Here is a 21,972-nt window from a genome sequence, read left to right as displayed (position 1 = left end):
ACGCCGGCACCTGAAGGCAAGGATTATGCCTGCGAGTCGAGCCAACGCCACCTTTGGCTGCCTTCCCCGCACTGCTGTCTCCTGGTGAGCTTCCCACCGCATTCAGCCGCCGACACTAGAGCAGCACAGCTTGGCTCCCTTCGCTGCCACTTCATGTACCAGTATTTACTTGCGGACATAAATACAGCGCGCCTCTCAGCATCTGTGTCACCGCCAGTAGGGCTCTACATATGGCTGTAAAAGAATGGTTGCAGGGTGGGGGGGTCGAGTATTCTTAATTACTTGTGGCACGCATGCTTACGGGAGTGTGTACGTTTTAACAAGGTATGCACTAGCAATAATTACGAGCCGCAGAGCACACGAAGGAGCCCGTTGTCGTTGTCCGGGATGAAAGCAGACATGCATCTTAGTGGGCCTGTCCGTGCCAGTACTTTGTGGTTGCCTCGTTCGACCTATCATGGCACGTGCAATTTGCACGTCTGCACGTATGTGAAGCAGCCCAACTATCACGTGAACCTGCATACTGTGTTTTCAACCGCTTTCTGACCCTTTTGTGCAATGGCCGGCCCTGATTCCAACGCCTATGCTTGCTTTTCTTCTTGCGTTCCGTACAACCGTTTGCCGCACAGATGGCACTTTTCTTGTGAGTGAGATCTGCAGGCCGTGGCCTGGCACGTCCCCGTAGAACAAAGCTGCAAGAGCGACGCGGATATTTCCGGTTAATTGGGCTAACTGACCAACCTGTGGGTTGAATAACAACACACTTTCCCTGCGTTTCCAGTGTGCTTGAACACGCTGCCATTTGTTCTGTTCTGTTTTAAAGGAGTTGCCGGGGAGAGTATACCTCGCCTACTCCATTTTTCTATTTCATGCAGCAAAAGATATTGCAATAATCGATCATGCTACAATAGATAAACGAACATAAAATGAAATGGCACAGATAAATATAACATCGTAACGCAGAATTCCCTGACGTCTTTCCATGTCACTTCCTGAATAATATATGGACTTTGTAGTCTTTGCTTTCTACCTTGTTTTCATCTTCTCTCGCCGGGTGTATAGAGTAGACAACCAGGTACAGTTTTGATTAACCTACCGCCGCGTTCCTTATTTCGCTGTCAATTTCTTATAGTTTCATGTTTGACTTGCTTCCGCGATGTAACGTTTTCTTCATAGCGTTGATATTTCGGATTGCCACAATGACCGGCTCTGAAAATCGGAATGTGGGCGTCTACATTAAAAAAAAGTGACACTGATACGAACAAATAAGGGCGAATATAGAAACCTCGATTGCTGCTCTTGTTGACTACATGAGTGTTGACTACATGTGTGTTTCTCTTCTGTGTGTCTCGTCAAAATGTTGCGCAATCCAACCTCTAATAGACTACATATCGGTTCTGCGGTTTTATTTGCATGAACTCGACGCCAACGTTTCGAGTCAGAAGGCAGGCTGCCCCTGACCAACCTGATCGATTTTTACGTAAATTTCCTCAAGCGGGTCGAGCAAGTCAACCCGCCCCTCTTGGAAATTGGGCTGACTGTACCCGTCCCGACACTGGCTCGGCCCAAACCCAATAAGGTTTCCTGTTTCAGTCCGACAAGTAGAGTTTCCGGGACTTCGTTGGGTTGATGTAAATAAGCCTAATGTTTTGCTTTCTTGACTTTGGAGTAGTACGTCTGCGCTTGCTAATATTTAAGCGTTGTCCCTTTCTTTGTCCTTGGGGTAGCTCTTTTCGGAAGCCTTCCGCGTGATCTACCTGACCATTGTTATTTCAGCTCATATAGGCATTTGACTTCGTATACGGCTAGCTGCCCTGTTTTTTATCAATTTCTCTAAAAATAGTTCTTTGGAATCTTCGATGGAGAGTCGAACTTAATTTACCGTAGAGAAAATTGGATGACCAACGGAATGAGGCTATAACTTGCTACCCCTTTTTTCTCTTGGGGGTTTTTATTTAAAGCTGGCGCATGGTCAAGGCTAGAAGATTTTGCCCCACTGGTAATGGTCCTTGTTTTGCCTATTAGTATACAAGAGCAGAGCGGAAATAATTTAATCTGAAGCAGGCGACTGTCCCTGTCGTACGACAGCCGCTGTTTATAGTTTAGTTGTGGAACCTATGTAAAGTACGTAGTCACAAAAAGAAATATATAACTAAATAAATAAATAAACACCAAGTACGCAGCGCACGACCGTCTAGAATGTATGATAAACGTAAATCAATGTGATTTACAAGAGCTGCAAAGTAATACTTGATAAACTAATTCATAGAATAAGCTAATCGTGCTGTATGATTAATATATATTGGCCTAGTCGACCTTTCTTCGTGGCAGTCTTTTGACAATCCTAACGACCACACTAAGAGCACCTTTGTGTTGGTGCGTTGAGCTTCACCACGTGCACGTGGACCGTGGACAAGGGCCGCCTTAGTGGCCGTGGTATGCGAAGGCGGTTTTAAGTTTTCTGTGGGACACATGTAGTCTCAACGAGGTACTTTAAGCTTGTACGTTGTGTTGTGTGCGCATTTCCGTGGAAGTAGAATACTAGACGTGCCGTCACGGAAATCACATCTGCTTTCATTAGAGAACCTCTCTCCCTCTTTCTCGTTCCTGGTAGCGTTAGAGAAACCTGTCATACTTTCAGCATTATGGAATGTTCAAACACACATTCATTAAAGTAACGGAGGCGCTCAGGCTATAATTTTGGACATACTTTTGCAGGGCTATATCCTCATTTATGACTAACAGCTTCCTACTCCTCCTCGTCGTTGTCTTAATTTGCGATGAAACCACAGGTATACATGTAGATGTCATTACTGTTTCTTCAACAGCGCCTCCACCGTAATCGTTCTCATGTGGCGTAGCACGCTGGAAATACGCCGACAAATCTATCTAATTTTCATTAAATAATCCCTCTTTCTTTGTCGTGTCTATCTTATTAATAAGATGATGAAACATTTATTTTCAGCTAATTAGTCCTGTAAAGTTCAGTTTCAGTGCTCGACGTCTTCAATTTAACTAGTGAATTCCCCAGCGTTATTACACTTAAAATCCCCGCAGCAGTCCCCATGGTAGCAAGCGACGAAGTTTGCTGTGCCTGAGCGACATGAATAACTTGCATACTCACGAGCAAGTCTCAACCGAAAGGTCTTGCTCGAGTTCAGACAGTGCCGCCAGACTAGTCCAAAAAGTACTGTGGGGTTCAACAAAGGCCATTCGTTCACGCGAGTCCACTCATTCGAGCCTATTGTGAGCTCGCACTTCAGCACTCTCACCTGGGAATCGCTGATGAAGGATATCGAAGTGCAGTGATCCCATCTTCGGTAGACTGCATGAGCTAGGATGCCGACAATTTTTAGACGAAATGTCCAGTGGAGTAGAGTCGTGTGTAGCGCTGTTAGGTATAGCGTCACACCGCGTATATAAAAACTTAATGACAATGTTTACAACATCGCCCCTGAACGTATTCGCAACTAAAATGAACGTCGGCGGGCGTCGCGAAGTTTGGCTACCCTGTGCAACATGGCAAATGCACCAAGGTCTCCCGTCACGCAGCCGCTGCCTTTGATGAATTTCTTGCAGTGTGATGTCAGCTCGCGCTATTAGTGGAAGGAAAGCGAGTAGCTGGCGCCGAGCACCTCATTTTAGTAGGTAGACGAGAGTTACAGTGAGTAATGAGGCTGAAGTGGCTGCGCTGTGTGCGCGAACCTCCGGCGTTACAGCGTACCCGCACGAGATTAAGGTGAAAATCACCGATCTATTCCGGGACCCATTGGTTGTGGAGGCAAAGTACTGGTGTCCTGATAAATTGTCGGAAAAGCGCAAGCACCTGTCAGCTATTTTTACCTGCACTCGTCAGGCATTTGGAGCGCACGAGGCAGCGGCCGGCGTCGTCGGATGCGTCACGCAGGCGACGCCAGGGTTGATGCTGCAGTTTGGCGCGGCCCGCGGCAGCGCAGCGCTCCATCAGCTGTTGTCGCCATGCATGCGCGCACGAGCAGGGCCAGCGACCGCTTTTTCGTTGTTGTGGTTGCTTAAACACTGTTTCTTTTGGTGAAGGCACAATTTGCACGCTCAGTCTAAAGAGCGTGCGAAGCTGGAATGTAGCTTTGCACTTTATCGGGAGACCTAGTTCGGCTTTCGTGAAAAGTCTGTGGCGAAGCATTCCAGCTACTTTTGTGTATCTATGTTACATTCAAGATAGGCGCAAGGTGACTGCTGCTTCGCTTAGCCGTTGTTATCGCGTTATGTTGCCCATTGTTTCAGAGCATAGAACTTAGGCGGCCGTTCTTGCGGTGAGCGCCGGCGTCGGCGTTGTGCCTCCTAACCGAGCGACCGAGCACAGCGAAGGAGGAAAGCGAACGCGGAGCGTAGCGGGAAATGAAAGACGGCGACAGCGAAGAGAGTGCGACGAGAAAAGCGGAGGAGGAGGAGGGAAGAAAAGCATAGCACCGCGCAAGACGAGGTTTACGGTAATGATGGCTACGAGATGGCGCCAGAGTAGCGCGCGTCGTCTGTATGGAAACAAAGCGCTGGATCAGCGGAGGTCTGTCTGCGACAGCTGCTGTGAATCACGCCCACGCGTCACCTACGCCCTGCCTCTCGTGGCCTTCCGATTAGCGAGGCAATCGCACCCCACTTCGCTCCACTTGTAACGTGCTGCACAAGACAGATTGTCCACGCCAGCCAATATATCGTGAAATGAAACCGCCTATAGAGCTGCAGTCAAATTTCGCATCAGGGAGTATCGTAATCGCCGGTGAATTTTTTATCATAGAGAACAGAAACGAGAAAAAGGAAGACGAAGGGTCTGCTTACAATAAAAGCACTTTTGCACACCATGTGCAGGTTTGGCTTGTGATGCATGACCTAATCGTGACTGATTACTCCCCGCTCTCTTCGTACCACTGTCGATGGCTCCTGTGTAAACTAAGAGAAAAATCTGTTCTTGTGTGAATTATGTCAACTCGCCTCTTGCGTTAATCTAACTAATTTTGCATTTTTCTTTACAGTTGAAGCTACATTTCAAATGGCCAAAATTGCGCTCGCCTGTGAACTGCCCATTTCCTTCAGACGTTGACGTGATATACCATTGATTCGATAATTACATTTTCAAATGAGCGCCTGCTAATTTGCACTAACTAATCGAAGGGCGTGTCGACGTCGCAAAAGAAGCTTACTACTATGCCACCCTATACGCGGGGGGGGGGGGGGTATCCGACAGCTATGTTGCATGGTGGTGCGTACGTTTTCTGTTAAACACAACGGTTTACCGACGTTACTCAGGAGCACCTGAAATTCTGGTGTTCCGATTTGCGCCGATGTACCATACGCGATGGCCCCGCGCTGTGAGCTGCATGTATCCAATATAAGAGCCTCGTTCAAAGAAAGGTTCAGCACCGTGGAGACATTTGTATCACAAACTGCATTGTCACGCCCGCTATCACATGAAACTGTACGTTGCAACACGCATACGCTGAACGTTACGATGCCGCTAACAACCTCAGCGCAGCGCTTTACTGCAATTGTAGCACAAGGAACATGTTCGCGTTCTCTTCACACCACGAACAAACGGATTCTCGGGTGGACAAAAGAAAACTGTCTCGAGCAAAATGTCGAGAACAGAACCATTGCCGTCGTAATATGTCTTTGGGATGCGAAGATTCGCATTCCCTGTGGCTCTTTGGCGCCGATACTTTGATGAAAGGAAATACCCTTGTCTTTCCATGTGACTGATGAACGAGGCACAATGCAGCAAAATTACTTGGCCGTGAGCATTTTCTTAGGTGGGGGCTCCGTCGTTCTAGAAGCGATCGCAGATTCTACGACTACGGAGGCTACAGACCTTCCTGCGAGGTTTCCTGCTCTCACCGCTAAGTGTCACATGAATTGCTGTAGTCGCGAAAAGTGCTGAGCTTTCGCCGAGAATGCAGTTGAGCGTTTCAATCCAGTGCGTTTAGCTCGAAAAGCTTGCCTTCTTTATTATTTTTTTATAAACCTTGAATGGCATTCTATGTGTCGGCATTGTATGATAAGCCAAGAATTTATTTGTAACTTCAACTCTGCCCCTATAAGATGCAAAAGTAGCGCAAGGGAAGCTTCGAAGATCAGACCACGGCTTGTACCAGCTTGTTCACGAATTCTTTTCGGATATCTTCGTCACAATCTGTTGGAGTGAAAAGAGCACGCACATGTAGTCAGACCTTGGGGTAAAGTAAAAGAAAGGGCGTGTCTTGTTTATATTTTTAAGATGTGATGGCACAGATTTCCTCGAATCGTGTGGCATGCATTATAATATTGACTTTTTTCGAGTGCGTTTACGTAGCACTGTGGATTATATTCTGCTCCCGCATTAGTGCGCTATTCATGAGCATTGTATGCCAAAGTGCACGTCAACACATTGGAAAGAGTTTCGATAAGAGAAGGTGCGATAATACCTCTGAACCAAAAAATCACGTTGAAAAGAATATGAGATTGGCAGTTGTATGATAATCTGAACAACGGACATAATATACATCGAAACTGCGTAAGCGAGTTCTCACATCACACTGTCCGCTATGCCCGTCGCAATTCTTTCTCCATGCTTTTTCAAGCGCTTCGCTATAACCGACCTTTGCACTCCTATTAGCGGCGAGAAGTTGGTGTGGCGCCTTGTCGCGTGTGACGTCAGGCCAGGACGCCGCTCGCTCCGGCTCGCTTGGCTGCCGCGCGCGCTCGTTCCCTTCGTGCATGCTTGGGGTGTGGGTGGTTCGAGCCGTACTTAATGATGGATATGTCGGCTTCTTTCTCAGCACGACAGAAAGCTGAGCTAGTTGGTAAGGATTAATTAAGCAAAAAAGGTGAGGCGTGCAAAGCTTGCGCAAATGAGTTTTGTGTCTTCTTTCTTTTTTTCGCCTCAGTGCTCCCTTCAGTTGATAGTCGTCGTTCGTGTTGTCCACTTCTCTACTCTTGTGTCCTATCTGCACGCCTCACCTTTTTTGCATAACGGCTTCTTTCTGCTGCCATGCCTGAACCGAAGCTTCTTCTTCAAAACCACGTGAGTCGAGAAAATTTGCGGCTTGGATGTCGCAAGCTATGTAGCTTTGAAGGGGTCTACTGGCTTTGCAATGCATATATGCGCCTTCCCTGTCCATAAATTTTTCGTAAAAAGAATGCCCGCGAATTGAACACGCGAACATTTGTGTGATGCTTGGCTCAACGCTTATCATTCCCTTACTACTTAGCTATGAGGGATTGCATTTCACATGGAAGAAAAATCATGGTATTTGGCGTCGCTATTATAAATGCCTAGCAGAGGGCGGGTGCACTGCAGGCCAGTTGGATATTCATTATTTTAGGAAGTTACCGCAAAAAAAAAAAAACAAAAAAAAACACACGAGACTTGAAGAAAGGGACAACACAACACTGCTTGTGTTGTCCCTTTCTTCAAGTGTCGTGGCTTCTTGCGGTAACTTCCCAAAATAAAGAAAAAATGAAATCCGTATTAGGACACTGCCCAGCGAAGCTCTCATTATGATTTTGATTACACTGGTAAGTTGTTCTAGTCAAATATGGCCACTTTATTGATGAGTCAAAAGAAGAGTTAGACGCGTTTTGTATGAAAAAGTCTGCTACTATACTTTCACCGTTCTCTGAAACAGGCACCCAGAAAACGCGTTGCCCATGGCAGTTAACACGACTGTGGGTCATGTAAATGCTTCACGAATACCATAACAACAATCACCTGAAAAAAAAGTTTCGTGATTAAGGTCGAGAGCCAATCAAGTGGCGCTATGTATATCGTATCACAGTGACCTTCGTAGTGGTCCTCAGTAGCCTTTGTCGACAATATGGCACACCCCTCACGCAACGGAAGCAACCGACTGTCGTTATGGTGAGGCACGCATTGTTCGCGAAAGCCATCACCTCACTACAGCGTAGAAATCAAACCGTGATGCTGTTTTTACAGCGCCTATTGCAATGCCTAAATTATACTCGAGGCACTAAAGCGTTGTATAGGCTGCCTTGAAAACGAAAATTCAAATACCTTCTGCATCACCATGCCGCGATCTCGTGTTTTTGTAATTATACAAACTGGGAACTATTCGCTTCGTCAGTACATCAAAGAGAAACTCGCATAACAGCCTCATAACGAGGACACCACAAGCATCACATGAATTAACTTGATTTTCGATCTCCACGGCGAAATAATGATATCTTCAATATATCTCATACTACTAATAAATCAGGTTTCGGCTTCTTTCTGGCTGCAGCCATGCGGTCCAAAGGCATACTTCACTTAAAAATTCGGGCCGAGCAGCCTGTGTGAGTTCGCCAAACAGATTCGTCATGTCTGTTCCTCAAGAAACAAGCGCCAGTAAATTGTTCAACTGAATTGAACGCGTAGCACGGGAAATGAAATAAATATTGGTGCATTCCTTTCCGTATCCCGCAAAGAGCTTTAAGCCTCAATTAGCTTTACTTCAAGTTACCGCCGCTTAACTTTAACCAGTGAAGAGGGCCCTAATCTTGAGACGCAGTTAAAGAATGAACTTGTGCTGGTAGAATCTAAACTGCAGTGTTGCTATTGCAGTTAATAAACTAGAACAACGTCAACGTGATAAGTCTTCGTGTTTCTGCCGAGCGCTACTGCGAAGACATTCAAAAATTCGTTATTGTAGCATGAACTACTCGTCGTGAGCCAAAATAATTTAGCGGGTTAAAATAAGTTAAATGTTGTAGAAATCATATATCGCCAGCGTTTCTGATATGCCTGTTGCATCACGGTAGGTATGATTTTCTAATTGGAATCTTATGTGCTGTGTGTTTTGTTTATGTTCTTATTATTCACGTGAACTACCGCGGTAAAGTGTAGATCCGCGGATGAAAAACCCGCGGTTGGTTGGTCTGAGCTCCTTCGGCTGGCACTGCAGCGTTACCTTTGAGAAATATATGGTCGTAAAGGAAATAAGCTATTCGAATAAATTTACGCGAACGAAGACGTCATAAAAATATATTTGAGACGACCGTCATAAGCATACAAGCATAGGCAACGAGAGCGAACAAACGGAAACACTGCCCGAGCTGCAGCGGACGTCACGCGTGACGTCATGCGAGCGGCGCTTGCAGCGCCCCTGCAGGTCGTTCTCGGGGCTAATAGCCTGCGTTTGGGCTACGTTGCTGGCTGTTGTTGATTGTTAAGAATAATCCCCGAGTGCGCGTGCTTGCCGACGCTGTGGCCACGCGGATGCTTCCACGCAGCCTGCGGGCTCCTCGCATTTGATGCCGGCAACGGCGCCAGCTTTCATTTCCGCAGCCGTGCAAACTAACAGCAGACCTCCAGCGTGGAGCCAGTAAAACGCGACTTGGGAAACAAAAATAACGGTTTGCCGGCTAACATGATCCCTGCACAGAAGTTGTTGGGCTTTCAGTGGGGTATATCCAAGGTAACATTTATTTTAATACGTCAGCATTAGAGCGCGAAATTGGGAAAAAATGTATGTGTGAAGTCTTTGATACCAGTCATGTGGCAGAGGTGCTTAATAAGTTTAATGAAGTGCAAGCGCATGTTTAAAATCAAAAACAAACATTAAATTTCCACATTTCAGCCGCAGTCCAGCCTTGATCAAGAGCCCAGACTAGTTCATAGAGGACGGACCCCGGCCGAAACGTCGAAATTAAATATTCGTTCTTGCTTTTCGGCGTGCGCCTGCACTTTTTTCATCTTATTTATATAAGTGAACTCATCGAGTTAGCTCCTGAATAGCCCATTGCAATGTGATGAACGCAGTTTAAATCATAGATCCCGGACCTCAAAGAGGTACGACTTAATTCTAGGGCATTTCTCTTGCATTTACGGCTAATTTGCCACTCTATTTTTATAATCATTGATAACTACGTTTTAAAGAAACTTCGGGGCTCAAACTCAGTTTGCGATAATGTATGTTCTTTGTTACCGTAACAAGGAAACTTGAAGTCCTAGGGATCCGAAAAGCAGCGACCACGGACAGACACGGACATGCGCTCGTCTGTGCCTGCCCGTCGTCGCTTGCTTTTCCTTCGAGTTTGCAAGTTACGTAGTACAACTAGACCGTTCTCAATCCTGGCTTAATTGTTGCCATACCGACCAGGCTGCTGCGCACCGGTCTTCACCTTCGCAGCACGAGAATCATTGTGGAACTGCCGTATCTCGCGTGATGTAAAGAAGAAAGCTGGAGCCGTGCAGTAGCACGACCACAACAAAAATGCTAAGCGTCTGTACAACAGGAAATTGGGAGAGTTGGTGCAAGCTGACCACGTAGCGCAAGAAGACGGAGCACACGGAGAGGGGGAGACGCACACGATCGCTACACCTACAATTAAATTTTCATGAGAAAAAGATGGGCTTTAAATAAATCTCAGAAACGTAGGTGTATGCGCAGTACAACATTAATATAACATACGAGCTCTGGTTTGTACATAGGCTCATAGTTTCTTAATAACAGTTCACCTGTAAATGCAGCGATTGCGTTTGCGTCCTTCTCTTTTTCGCGCTACAGTTGAATGTTGTTGTGAAAGGCACACAAAGTATGCGGAGAAATTAATTTAAATTTTTCTCACCGTCTTCACTTCCGTGTACGTCAGGATGCCATCTTCGCCCCTGTAATACAGTACAAGTAGAAAACGGGTTATTCTTCATCATTGACTTGAATCTGTTTTCCGAGTTGATGACGGGAGCAAATACAGATTCACTTTTACAATGCCTCTTGCGCGAAACTTACATTTCACGTGAAAGTCCCGACATCTTGTAGCCTCCAAACGGAGTCTGCGGGCCCAATTCCATGAACGTGTTGATCCTGGGCGAGGCGAAGGAGTACATACAGGGCACACTCATTCGGCGCATTTCGTCGCCTTAAACAACTGCGACAAAAGATCTCGAAGGAGGCGCGACAGCTGCGTTTATTGCAAATGCTGGTGACTGTTAAAAGTCGATCAACGATTAACAGCGCTTGAAGTGAAGTCGACAGAAACAGAGGCTTAGTTTGAAGCGCGCGCAAGATATGCTGCTAGAAGGCACTCGAGGTCCACATTGCCTGCCACAAGCCCTTTCTCATTGCTTCGACCAGTTTACACCGACAACACTTGGGGAGCTCCCCTAGCCTTACCCGCCGTGTTTGCTTGGTGGCTATGTTGGTCTTCTGAGCACGAGGTTGCGAGATCGAATCCCGGACACGGCGGCCACATTTCAATGGGGGCAAAAACACCCGGGTACTTAGATTTAGTTGCACGTTAAACAACCCCAGGTGGTCTAAATATCCGGAGCCTCCCCCAACGGCATGCCTCCTAATCAGAAAGTGGTTTTGGCACGTAAAACCTTTACGTAAAATTTATTTCTCCCCTAAGCTCATAAATAAATAAATAAATAAATAAATAAATAAATAAATAAATAAATAAATAAATACGGAAGATAAAATGTACAGAGAACACAAATATGGCAGACGAAACAGCGTGAGATAGGGAAACATAAACAAATAGGGACGCAGAAAACAAGAAGGCGGGCGTAAAAGGGAGTAAATCGTGCAACATGATTGTTTAAATATATACAAGACACAGAAAACGAACTCTTAATAATATTAATATTAATACTTATTACATGCTTTCTGGAGTCGAGCCATACGAGAGTCTCTAATGCAACAAGGCCGCCTAGAAAACTCGGATACTGCTTGGTATACTATTGCGGCAAGGAAATTGCGCATGATGAAGCTTTGGGCAATGTATAACGTCATGAACCACCTTATAGAGAAACGGAAGATCTGATTTAATAGGTGATGACCTTAGAGGTGTGAGTTGAGGTATATTTGAGAAGGCTTGGATGTGGTCGGCAGAACGGCAAACGCGGCCGCTTGAAGATTGATATAAATTTATTCTGGAAGAATTCAATGATGTCAGAATTAGATTTGCAAGCTCCGCCCAAAATTACAGAGGCAAATTATTGTAGTGGAAGGCACACAGCAGAATACAAATTTAGAAAGGCAACAGACATATGGAAGTCATGCAGTATACGACAAACAATTCTAAGAGCACATAAGGCACATTGTTTCGTATATTTAGAGTGTGAAGAAAGCGCAGCGTTTTGTCAAAGTACAAACCAAGATATTGCAATTCCTCGACTCTGGGCGATAGAGCATCCCGAATGATGGATGAAAACTGCACATGATGTGTTTTCAGGCTATAACTTGATACTATAGCTTCTAAAGCATTCAAGAGCAGCTTATTGTCCCTGCACCAGTTAGAGAGTTAAAAAATGTCTTTTTTGGAGGTCAATGCAGTCGTGAACCCTGTTGGCGGTGTTAAGCAGCTTTAAGTCATCAGAATAGAAGGAACGATGACTGTTGAATTGCGGACGAAATGTAGTTTATGAACAATAGGAAGGAGAGGGGGACAGTAATGGGTCCTTGAGGAGCTCAGCTAGTGACCTCGCAGCTAAAAGAACTCTGTTCATTATTGCCATTACACAATTACATACCAGGCCAAGGAGAGGGAAATGCCCATTCGCGTGAGCTTTGTAGTGAGGTGGTTATGGCAAAGCACATCAAATGCTTTACTTCAAGTAAAGAGCGTCTAATTTACCTCTTCTATGTTGCACACTAGAAGCAGGGGTTATAATAATAATAATAATAATAATAATAATAATAATAATAATAATAATAATAATAATAATAAATCTTTTATTGCACATAACGTATACAGGGCAATGAAACGGGCCTGTCAAAGCCTCTAGGGGCTTGAGGGACTTGGCCCGGCAGAGTCGGCAGACGGACGTGCAGTAAAACATAAAATATGAACATAATATAAACGCAATATATCAACACAATACAAACATGCATCTCTTAACGTCGACGAGATGGTGCACCGCAAGAGTTGCACTTTAATTGCGCCCACGCGTAGCTGGGGATGTCCATCGTGTTCTGCGACAGTGCTCCCGCCATAAAAAAAACAAAAAAACTTTATGAGCAAAAACTGAGCCTCCATGACACCCTGTGAAAGTGGATGTACAGTGGTGCTCACGTTGGGCGACGTTACACAAGCGCCACCACCACAAGCGACGTACGTCACGAGCGCACGCAAGTGTGCGCAAGTGCAGCACACACATCCTCATTCTTCTAGACGGCCCGCCAAGCGCCTTGTTGGACTAAATTAATCTTTAAAACTAAATTGCGTCTGAAGTGCGACTTACACAAACACTGCAGACATGATAGCTTCGTATTGTAATAAAGATATACGAGAAAACATAATTCTGTTACGCGGAAACAGAGACAGAACCCTTTTCCATCTGCCGTTTGACTCCATTCTCATTCCTGCAGGCCCTCCGATTGGCGCAAATGTGTTATTGAACTAATGAATTTTTCAACGTAAAGCGTCTCACCAAATCCGTGATGTTCGACTTAAAACAGACAGGATGGCGTAGGATTGTAGTTTGAATACAGTTGAAACTCGATTTAAGAAAGTGATGACCACGCTCGAATTATTTCGTTAAATCGGGAAGTTCATAAAATCGAGAAAGGAATTTTTCGTTCCTTCGAAATGTAAAATTGTAACGCAGCAATGCGCAAACGCAACCATGGCATTGTATATGCCGCTAATCCAGCCACCTGTCGCAAAAATCATGAAATAACGAAAGCAACAACCGCCTCCCTTACCGAGGCGGTGTTCAGTCGGTTGTTCTGTGCATAGGTGCGGCGTGCAGCCTCGTCAAAATAAAGCTAGAGATGTGATCACGGCGCCTAGATGTTTTAACGCGATAGCTTTAGAGCGCACGCTCGGAGAATAACCCATCTGTGTCAAAATTAGAAAGAAATCCCCGCTTTTTTAAATCATTTATTTGAGGAAAAATTTCGTTAAATAGAGTTCAACCAAGTTTGCTTCGTTAATTCGGGTTGATGATAACATTGAACCTACGTGTACCTACCGGGGAATGTAAAGACCTTCGTTAGATTGGGAACTTCGCAAAATTGGCTTTTGTTAGATTGAGCTCTTACTGTATACGAGAACATAATTCGGTTACCTGGAAACTATAACACTAACCCCTTTTCCAGAGGCCTCGGCTGCACTGCTGTTGGACAGTGTTTGCCATAACGTCGAATATGGTCGCAGCACACGCTGGGCGACAAATGCAACGGGCAGAGTGCCCACGCATCAAGTACAGATACATTGTGTGCACACGTTTGTCAGGCGCGCACACGCGTGAGAGCAAGTGCAGCATACTCTTGTGGCTCCAGGTGGTGTTTGGGCCAGCAATCCACCAAGTCCATTGACGTGTACGTCCGGTGGTATGAATGAAGGAAAAAGAATTGGTTATACATTGTTCACACTGGCTCCAGACATGAAAGCCTACTCCATGTAGGAGCATATTGTCACGTGACGTTGAATAACACAGCAGCAGTACTGTGAACGACAAAACTAACTTTTATTGGGCGAACCTGTGCCCACAAAACAGGCTACACTTATAGCACAACGATAGCGGCGAACACGCTCGGCGATCGTCGAAAATCTGCCCAGCGGGTCAAGCGCGTCGGCTTTTATACAGCAGTCGTCGAATGTTCCAGACTAATCGCTGGGACCCGCGCGTATTCCACAATGTTCTACGCCATTCGCGCCAGGCGATGAAATCAGATAACATAAGGTTCGGCGACAACAGACAGCCGGGTAGGATCATCGATAACTTTCCAGAAACGTCGGATACATGCAGGCGCGTCCGTCGCTGTGCGATTACAGTTGTTAAGCGGCGAAACGTGGTCGCCCGATAAAGATAAGTACACGTGTCATTATTAAACGTCTCTGTTCACATCAGGACGCGCCAGCGCACCTCCCTTACTGCACCAAATGTTTCCTCTTTTAATATCATCGTCTTCCCTAGGAGACTGGACTAGGGAATCTTATGACTGTACCGCGGCCATTAACAGTCGTCGAATGAGTCGCGAAATCTCTCTCATGATGTCGCAGTGTTCCGCCGGACTCCTATGTTGCACCTTCGCCCCCGCATATGGTGCAAGCGTGTAGCAATCTGGGAATCCGGGGTCGACCCTGTCCCCACGATGGCCTTGGACGTCGGCACCTTTGATCACTTCGTTCAGCTTGTCAGGGTTCAGGTAGGGTGATCTTCGCGGTAATCACCGCTTCTCCGGAGCACGGCGGCTGTTGTCAACTCCGAGTGCGCCCCTGTGTTTGCGCGTCATAGTCTATGTCGGGCTGGCGTGCGTCTATTTGTCGTACAAAAATCCCTCACGTGACCTGATCCTAGGTGCCTAGGGACAGCATCATTTAGGGATTTTTGAGAAGGCGCGATGCTGGCGCCGAGCGACGCCGTGGCGTGTTCGTCCTCGGCGTGATCGTTCTTTGGACCGCGCGTTGTTCAACATTGCTCATGTAATCGTGCGTGCGTTGCTTGTGTGTTGGTTGTAGGTTCTGTGTTACTTGGCGGAAAGCCGTGAGTAGTGGCGGTGCGGCAATGCGGCTTTAGCCTCGATGAGCTCTGGTACTACAGAATCTGCGTTGTGTGACCCGTGCTTTCTTGAGAACCCGGCGGTGGTGACAATTGAAATATCGAAGTGGCCTAGCGCCTCGGCAGCGAAGTTCTGCGAACCGCGATGTGGCGTCGCCGTGTCCGACTTTGCTTAACGGACATCGAGGGATGTGCTGCTCGCTGCAAGTCATGTAAATGCAACTGCGTCGACCGCCCACTGTTCAGCGCTGAATGTGTGTTTGGTGTGCTGTGCATGAAACGATTGATGCAGCCGTGCAGCGGGGGTGGCGGAGGAGCAGAGTGGCTTAGGGTTTGCGCGTTCACAGACATGTGCTCCCGTCTTGGTCTCATTAGTGGCTGTCGCGGGATTGTGGTGTGCTAGCTCCTTAGCTCCTTGCCTAGTATGAAGTTTACGACGCTAACACACAGCATGTTCACGTTTTTCCGCGCTATATGTCATTTGCATGACGGCCGAGTTGAAAGCGAGACATATAGTGTTCTTTGCGTTTATGTGTTGTAAATTACTTTCTATTGTGGAAGTTCTGGGAGTCTTATTACGCAAGGAGTGCAAACGTAAACATAAACAGATATGTGTGTCTGAAATTTTGAATTACCCATAATGCCCTTTACGACTGATAAGTAGGCTACGCGGCCTGTGTGAATCAGCTACCGTATGTTGCGACGCTCTTTCGTGTGGTAGAATGATGCATGGTGCGCGTTTATTTCTGTACTGTTGTAAAAACCATTTGTTTATTCACTCAATACAAATGTACGGCCTCTTCGCCGCAGTACAGCTTAGTTGTGCGGCGAAGCATACTAAAAGTGGGAGGGGGCCGCTATCGGCCAGCATAGTATGTCCACATAGGCGACCTCAGAGGCGGCGGGTGCGCGAGTGTATAATTTAAGAAGTCTTATTATGTCCAGTGACAGTGGAGATCATTAACTGTAGCACCAAAGTAGTGGACCACTACCAGAACAAAGGCATGTAGTATGCCCATCTCAATTCCTGTGATTATGCCAGTCTTCTTTTTTACAGCAATAGCTGCTATGGGCTAACTCCCCTGGTTGTTCCGATGTCTACTGGTGTTGTTACTGGAATTCCCGAATTTCTTGCTAGAATATTGCAAATAAAGTTCTCATTGTGCTGTGAGGATTCAAACATACGATCAAAAGAGTGGCAGTCCACAATTCTACATTTCAGCCACTCTGCTGAAGGTACAATCGTGGTGAATACTGATACCGGATAGCGTGATATAGCCAACAGGTGCCTAGATTGGCTAACACCTGCTCAATGTCTGCGTACTGTATATAGAGCTGGCATCCACACCTTCAAGTTCTTACACATGACCTTCCCACTTGTGAAGCCAGTCCTATGTTAAGTTTTCTTGTTGCATGTGATGACAATGATTGAGTGCATCTGCTTCATTAATCTTCTTCTAGTGCTTGGCTTCTCAGATTTACTGGATGGAGCTGTTGGTGTCTTGTTTTCCTCAAGCAAAGTGAGAGGCCTAGCAATGGGTAGCCAAAATATAGATTTGAGAAAACCAAAACGAATTCAGCAGTAAGAAGCTAAAGGGTTGTTTTGGTGTGGATCAGTGGCTAAGTCCGGATATGAAAGAGGAGGAAGAAAAGCCAAGTATTTCCACTTCAACACTGAGGCACAACTCCCACAAATTAATACGACTCTTACTTATTTTACTTTTTTAAGGAGATTACCGACTTGCATTGGCAAGTGTTCGCGTCAACAAACACTGCATGAAGTAAGCTTCCTGCGCATATTTCACCAGCTACTGCATCATTGTTTCACATTATGAGTGAAACTGCAATTTTCTTTATGCCACAACTTGCCCAATTTTGTGTTTTGCAGTAGGATGTTAGCAGTGCTATTAAGGCACTTAAATACTCATGAATAGTAGTACAGAGAAAATAAAGAAAGCAGTGGCTTCTTGTGCGTAGACTATGCATACACCTGGTGTTCTTATGGTCATTTTTTCCCTATCCGCTAAACCATTCTAAACAAGAAAAGTGTATACACAATTAGTTTATACACAGACCACAACTAAACCACGGGTATCGTTGGTAAGCAAAGTATATTTATTCGGTGACATTTTCTGCAGCCCTGCTATTGGGCTTTCCTTCCTTCCTTTTCAGCTGTGCAGGTTCATTAAGAAGTGATAATACAGTTTGACAATTTTAATCATTGAAAGACTTAGCGAAACCTTTTTCGGGTTGTTTTTTCTTGGTTTCAGACTCTTCACATTGCATTTTAAGGCGTGCTTTCTGTGTTTGTTGCTTTTTCTTTACGGGTAGGGCATGTCAACATATTTTACACCATTTCAAGTATGTGGTACCATAGACTGTTCTTAGATGGAGTCTTGCCCTTTCATTCTGTACAATATGTCGGTTTTTTGTGTCCAAGGCCGTTTTACAGCGTGATTGTAGCATTTTGCTAAGTTTTGCCTCTGTCATTCAAGCTTGAAAGATTGCTACCCACTGGTGGTGGCATGACACATGTCGCGTTTCTTCTTCAATAAAAGGAAGTCTATCACTTATCCTGTGCACTGGTTGTCTTTTGTGTCTTTGAATTGCAATTTGTTGCCTATATTTGCTCTTTTGTTGCATTTCAGATTAGGAATGGCTATCATAATTGACATTTAACCATATTGCACACAATGTGGATATGTAATTGCAATATATGGCCACCATAAATATAATAGAAGTTAATAATTCAAGAATAGTGCCTTTGCATGGTGGTGCAGCCACGAATTGTGGCTATAAGGTACCAGCGCTGCAGATAGCACTGCTTGTGCAGAATGTAGTTCAACTCTACTACTTTCAAATATCATTGTTTTTATCTGCATTTGTATAGCTCCAGTTTCTGTGAACAACACACATCTGGTGGAAGAGTGGCTTGCACCTGCAGTTGGGTCCAATGAATAGCCAAATTTCTGCCTGTTTTCATGTTATTAGCATATAAGTAAAGGCAGTCGTTTTTATAGTAGCCTGTTTGCCCAGTGTAGAAGCCGCTGCAGGGTGTCAGGATCTCATACACATCTTCAGCTTTGCAGGGGACACAGCATCTGGCACATAGTTTGTCACAGGCCATGTATTCGGGGCAAGTTGAGTTCACTCACTAGCAAAGGGAGAACCAAGCTTCTCGGATATGAAGTAAACCGCCTGTATACTCAGTGGCCTTCATTTCGTGTGACATATGTGGTTATAGCGACCCTTGTTTTAAGCACTTCTTGTCCAGCAGCAGTCGTTTGCTTTTGAAACACTCAGGATAGCTTTCAGCAAGCTGGACAGGAATAACACTGAAAAACCAGCAGATGTTAATTGTCGCACTTATCATGCGAAGCTTCGTACAGTATGATGAGGGCGTAAATAAATGAGGGTGTTCCTCAAGGCCTTGTAGCACATGTCACGAGTTTGGAGCAACATGATGTATAGCACTTTTTTGATCGCATGCTATAGGTTTAGCAGGTGTGGCCATGGTTGAAGTGCAGTGCAAGGTCAAGAAAACAGATATCTATGAGCAGCACCCTGGTAAAGGAGACTCTGGGAAAACTAGTGCGAAGCCTGTTGAACATCTGGTTGACCCACTTGCTGGCTCCATCAGGCAAAGTATGATAAAGAAAAGGGAGTCATCAACACATCAGAAGGTTTTTACATATAAACACTGCTAAGGTCATAACATGCCAACAAGTCTTAGTGCGCAGGCTATGCACGACCAACTACATATGCCTTCTGTTCGGACATTGCTCATTGTAACTAACAAGGATGGAGTGGACAAAAAAAGAACAGCAGCTCCATTAATTTGGTTTCACTGGTATCAACAGTTTTTTTGTAAGTGTACATTGCCATACTCCCCCCAATGCCTTCTTGGGTGGCATCAGCAAGGACCAGCTTGAGGCAAGGGGTTAACAGACGTCTTTACAAGCTAAAAATGCATGCATGCATGGAGAGCACATTGTGTCCAAAAAGTAGGCACTTCACAGGGGCACTGGAGAAGGAACAGGTTATTAACAGTGGGCAAAGACAAGCTACTAAACACCCAACACTGTTGCCATGTAACAACCTCTGAAACAATCCCTCTTAAAGAGGAAATCATCTTTGTGTATCCATAAAGAGGGCAGATGGGCAAAGCCCCTTCAGTAATGCTGCCAGCTTCAAAAGCCCATTTTGCACATCCTGAATGCTTCCTTCTTAAGACTTTGCTGGGTGCAAGCATTCCACTGTCCAAAAGCTCTCATTGAGAGCACTGTTGGTTTGGTGGCAATAAAGTTCAGAAGCAATTGCAACAAACCTCCCTTCTTAGTTGGCCTGGATGCTCACGGTGCTTATGAAGCAGCACCATGAGGCAAGCAAGGTGAACCGATGCCTCCAAGCCCTTGTTCGTTTATCACACTGTTCTGTTAGTAATAACCATGAGACTTGAAACCAACAAGCTCAAGCTCAGCACTTGCATGGTTACTGCGGAGGATCCATAAAAAGCACAAAAACAAAGAAAACTCAAGGGAAAGGATAAAGCGCCATTTAACACTTAGTATTGCTACAGCCCACCCCCTTTTATTTTGTCTGGTCGTGCTACATCTTTTTACTATATATAGGCATGAACTTAGGTGATATTCCCAATCAGTGTCCAATTTTTATATACACTATGTGCTGGTTCAAAGAGGTTCGAAACACTGCAATGGAAGCTTCAAGTAGAAAAGGTGCCTGGAAGAAAAAAAAAAGCTGTGCTGCAACCATCTCGGCAACATCTTGTCCCTTTAATAAAAATTGTGCTTCCATATTAACTTGAGCCCTCCAGTTTAGAGTAAAGTACCAGTGCACTTATGAACAATGAATCAATTCTCAATGAGCATGTGCAGTCCAGCCAAAAGCAGGGGCAAGAATCTGCATTGTGCTCCTGCATTGAAGGTGAATAACACGTACCATAATGGCGAATGTGCTTTAGTAAGCTTCCCTGCAATATGAATTTATGATGTACAAAGAATTGTCAATGAAGCTTACCACGAGCACAGATGCACTTGCAAATTAGGTCACAATTGAAAATAATGAGCACAGTGTAAACCTATGTGCCCTTTCCACTCTTAGTATGCTTTACTGCATGACGCTAATTTTCACACCTGTATTGCGGTGTAGCAAGCTACAATAGAAATTTTGCATAATTAGGCTTTTTAGGATTATCTTTCTCGCAATACACTAATATTTCGCGGTGAAGCCTAAGCAATGTACGGTGAAGCATACTAAAAGTGAAAAGGGGCCACTGTCACTGCACATAATAAGAGTTCTTTAATCATACGCTTGCGAACCCGTCGCCTCTCAGGTCGCCTAAGTGGACATACTATGCTGGCTGATGGTGGCCCCCTCCCACTTTTAATATGCTTCACCGCGTAACTAAAATGTACTGCGGCAAAGAAGCCGTACATTTGTATTGAGTAAATAAACAAATGGTTTTTACAACAGTACAGAAAAAAACGCGCACCATGCATCAGTCTACCACACGGAAGAGTGTCGCAACATACGGTAGCTGATTCACACAGGCCGTGTAGACCACTTATCAGTCGTAAAGGGTACTATAGGTAATTCAAAATTTTAGACACACACATATGTGTTTATGTTTACGTTCGCACTCCTTGCGTAATAACACTTCCAGAACTTCCACAATAGAAAGTAATTTTATATGTCTCGTTTTCAACTCGGCCGTCATGCAAATGACATATAGCGCGGAAAAACGTGAACATGCTGTGTGTTAGCGTCGTAAACTTCATACTAGGCAAGGAGCTAGCACACGACAGTCCCGCAACAGGCGCTAATGAGAACAAGTCGGGACATGTCTGTGAACGCGCAAACGGAGCCCTTAAGCCACTCTGCTCCTCTGCCACCCCCGCTGCACGGCTGCACCACTCGTTTCAAGCACAGCACACCAAACACACATTCAGCGCTGAACAGTGGGCGGTCGACGCAGTTGCATTTACATGACTTGCAGCGAGCAGCACATCCCTCGATGTCCGTTAAGCAAAGTCGGACACTGCGACGCCACATCGCGGTTCGCAGAACTTCGCTGCCGAGGCGCTAGGCCACTTCGATATTTCAATTGTCACCACCGCCGGGTTCTCAAGAAAGCACGGGTCACACAACGTAGATTCTGTAGTGCCAGAGCTCATCGAGGCCAAAGCCGCACTGCCGCACCGCCACTACTCACGGCTTTCCGCCAAGTAACTCAGAACCTACAACCAACACACAAGCAACGCATGCACGATTACATGAGCAATGTTGAACAACGCGCGGTCCAGAGAACGATCACGCCGAGGACGAACTCATACGAACTCGCCACGGCGTCGCTCGGCGCCAGCATCGCGCCTTCTCAAAAATCTCTAAATGATGCTGTCCCTAGGCACCTAGGATCAGGTCACGTGAGGGATTTTTGTACGACAAATAGACGCACGCGTCGGGCTGCGCCGTCGTGTGGGCGCATGTTGACGACA

General features: G+C 45.6%; 1 protein-coding gene across 5 annotated transcripts in view; it reads right to left on the bottom strand.

Annotated features, from left to right (window-relative positions):
- Positions 1 to 5,948: 5,948 nt before the first annotated feature.
- Positions 5,949 to 21,972, bottom strand: part of LOC126545188 (aldehyde dehydrogenase 1A1-like) — a 59,796-nt gene continuing 43,772 nt past the window's right edge. For all 5 annotated transcript variants that reach the window (XM_055078289.2, XM_055078288.2, XM_072285085.1 and 2 more), the window contains 3 exons: positions 10,737 to 10,811; positions 10,576 to 10,615; positions 5,949 to 6,163 (listed from right to left, as the gene is read on the bottom strand). In XM_055078289.2, the coding sequence (XP_054934264.2) occupies positions 6,131 to 6,163; positions 10,576 to 10,615; positions 10,737 to 10,811 (148 nt within the window). In that variant the 3' untranslated portion in view covers positions 5,949 to 6,130. The remainder of the gene's footprint in view (positions 6,164 to 10,575; positions 10,616 to 10,736; positions 10,812 to 21,972) is intronic.

The sequence above is a fragment of the Dermacentor andersoni genome, chromosome 10 (assembly GCF_023375885.2).
Source record: "Dermacentor andersoni chromosome 10, qqDerAnde1_hic_scaffold, whole genome shotgun sequence".
Lineage (NCBI taxonomy): Eukaryota > Metazoa > Arthropoda > Arachnida > Ixodida > Ixodidae > Dermacentor > Dermacentor andersoni.
The sequence above is the reverse complement of the archived record's forward strand: the minus strand, read 5'-3'. Positions and strand labels throughout refer to the sequence as shown.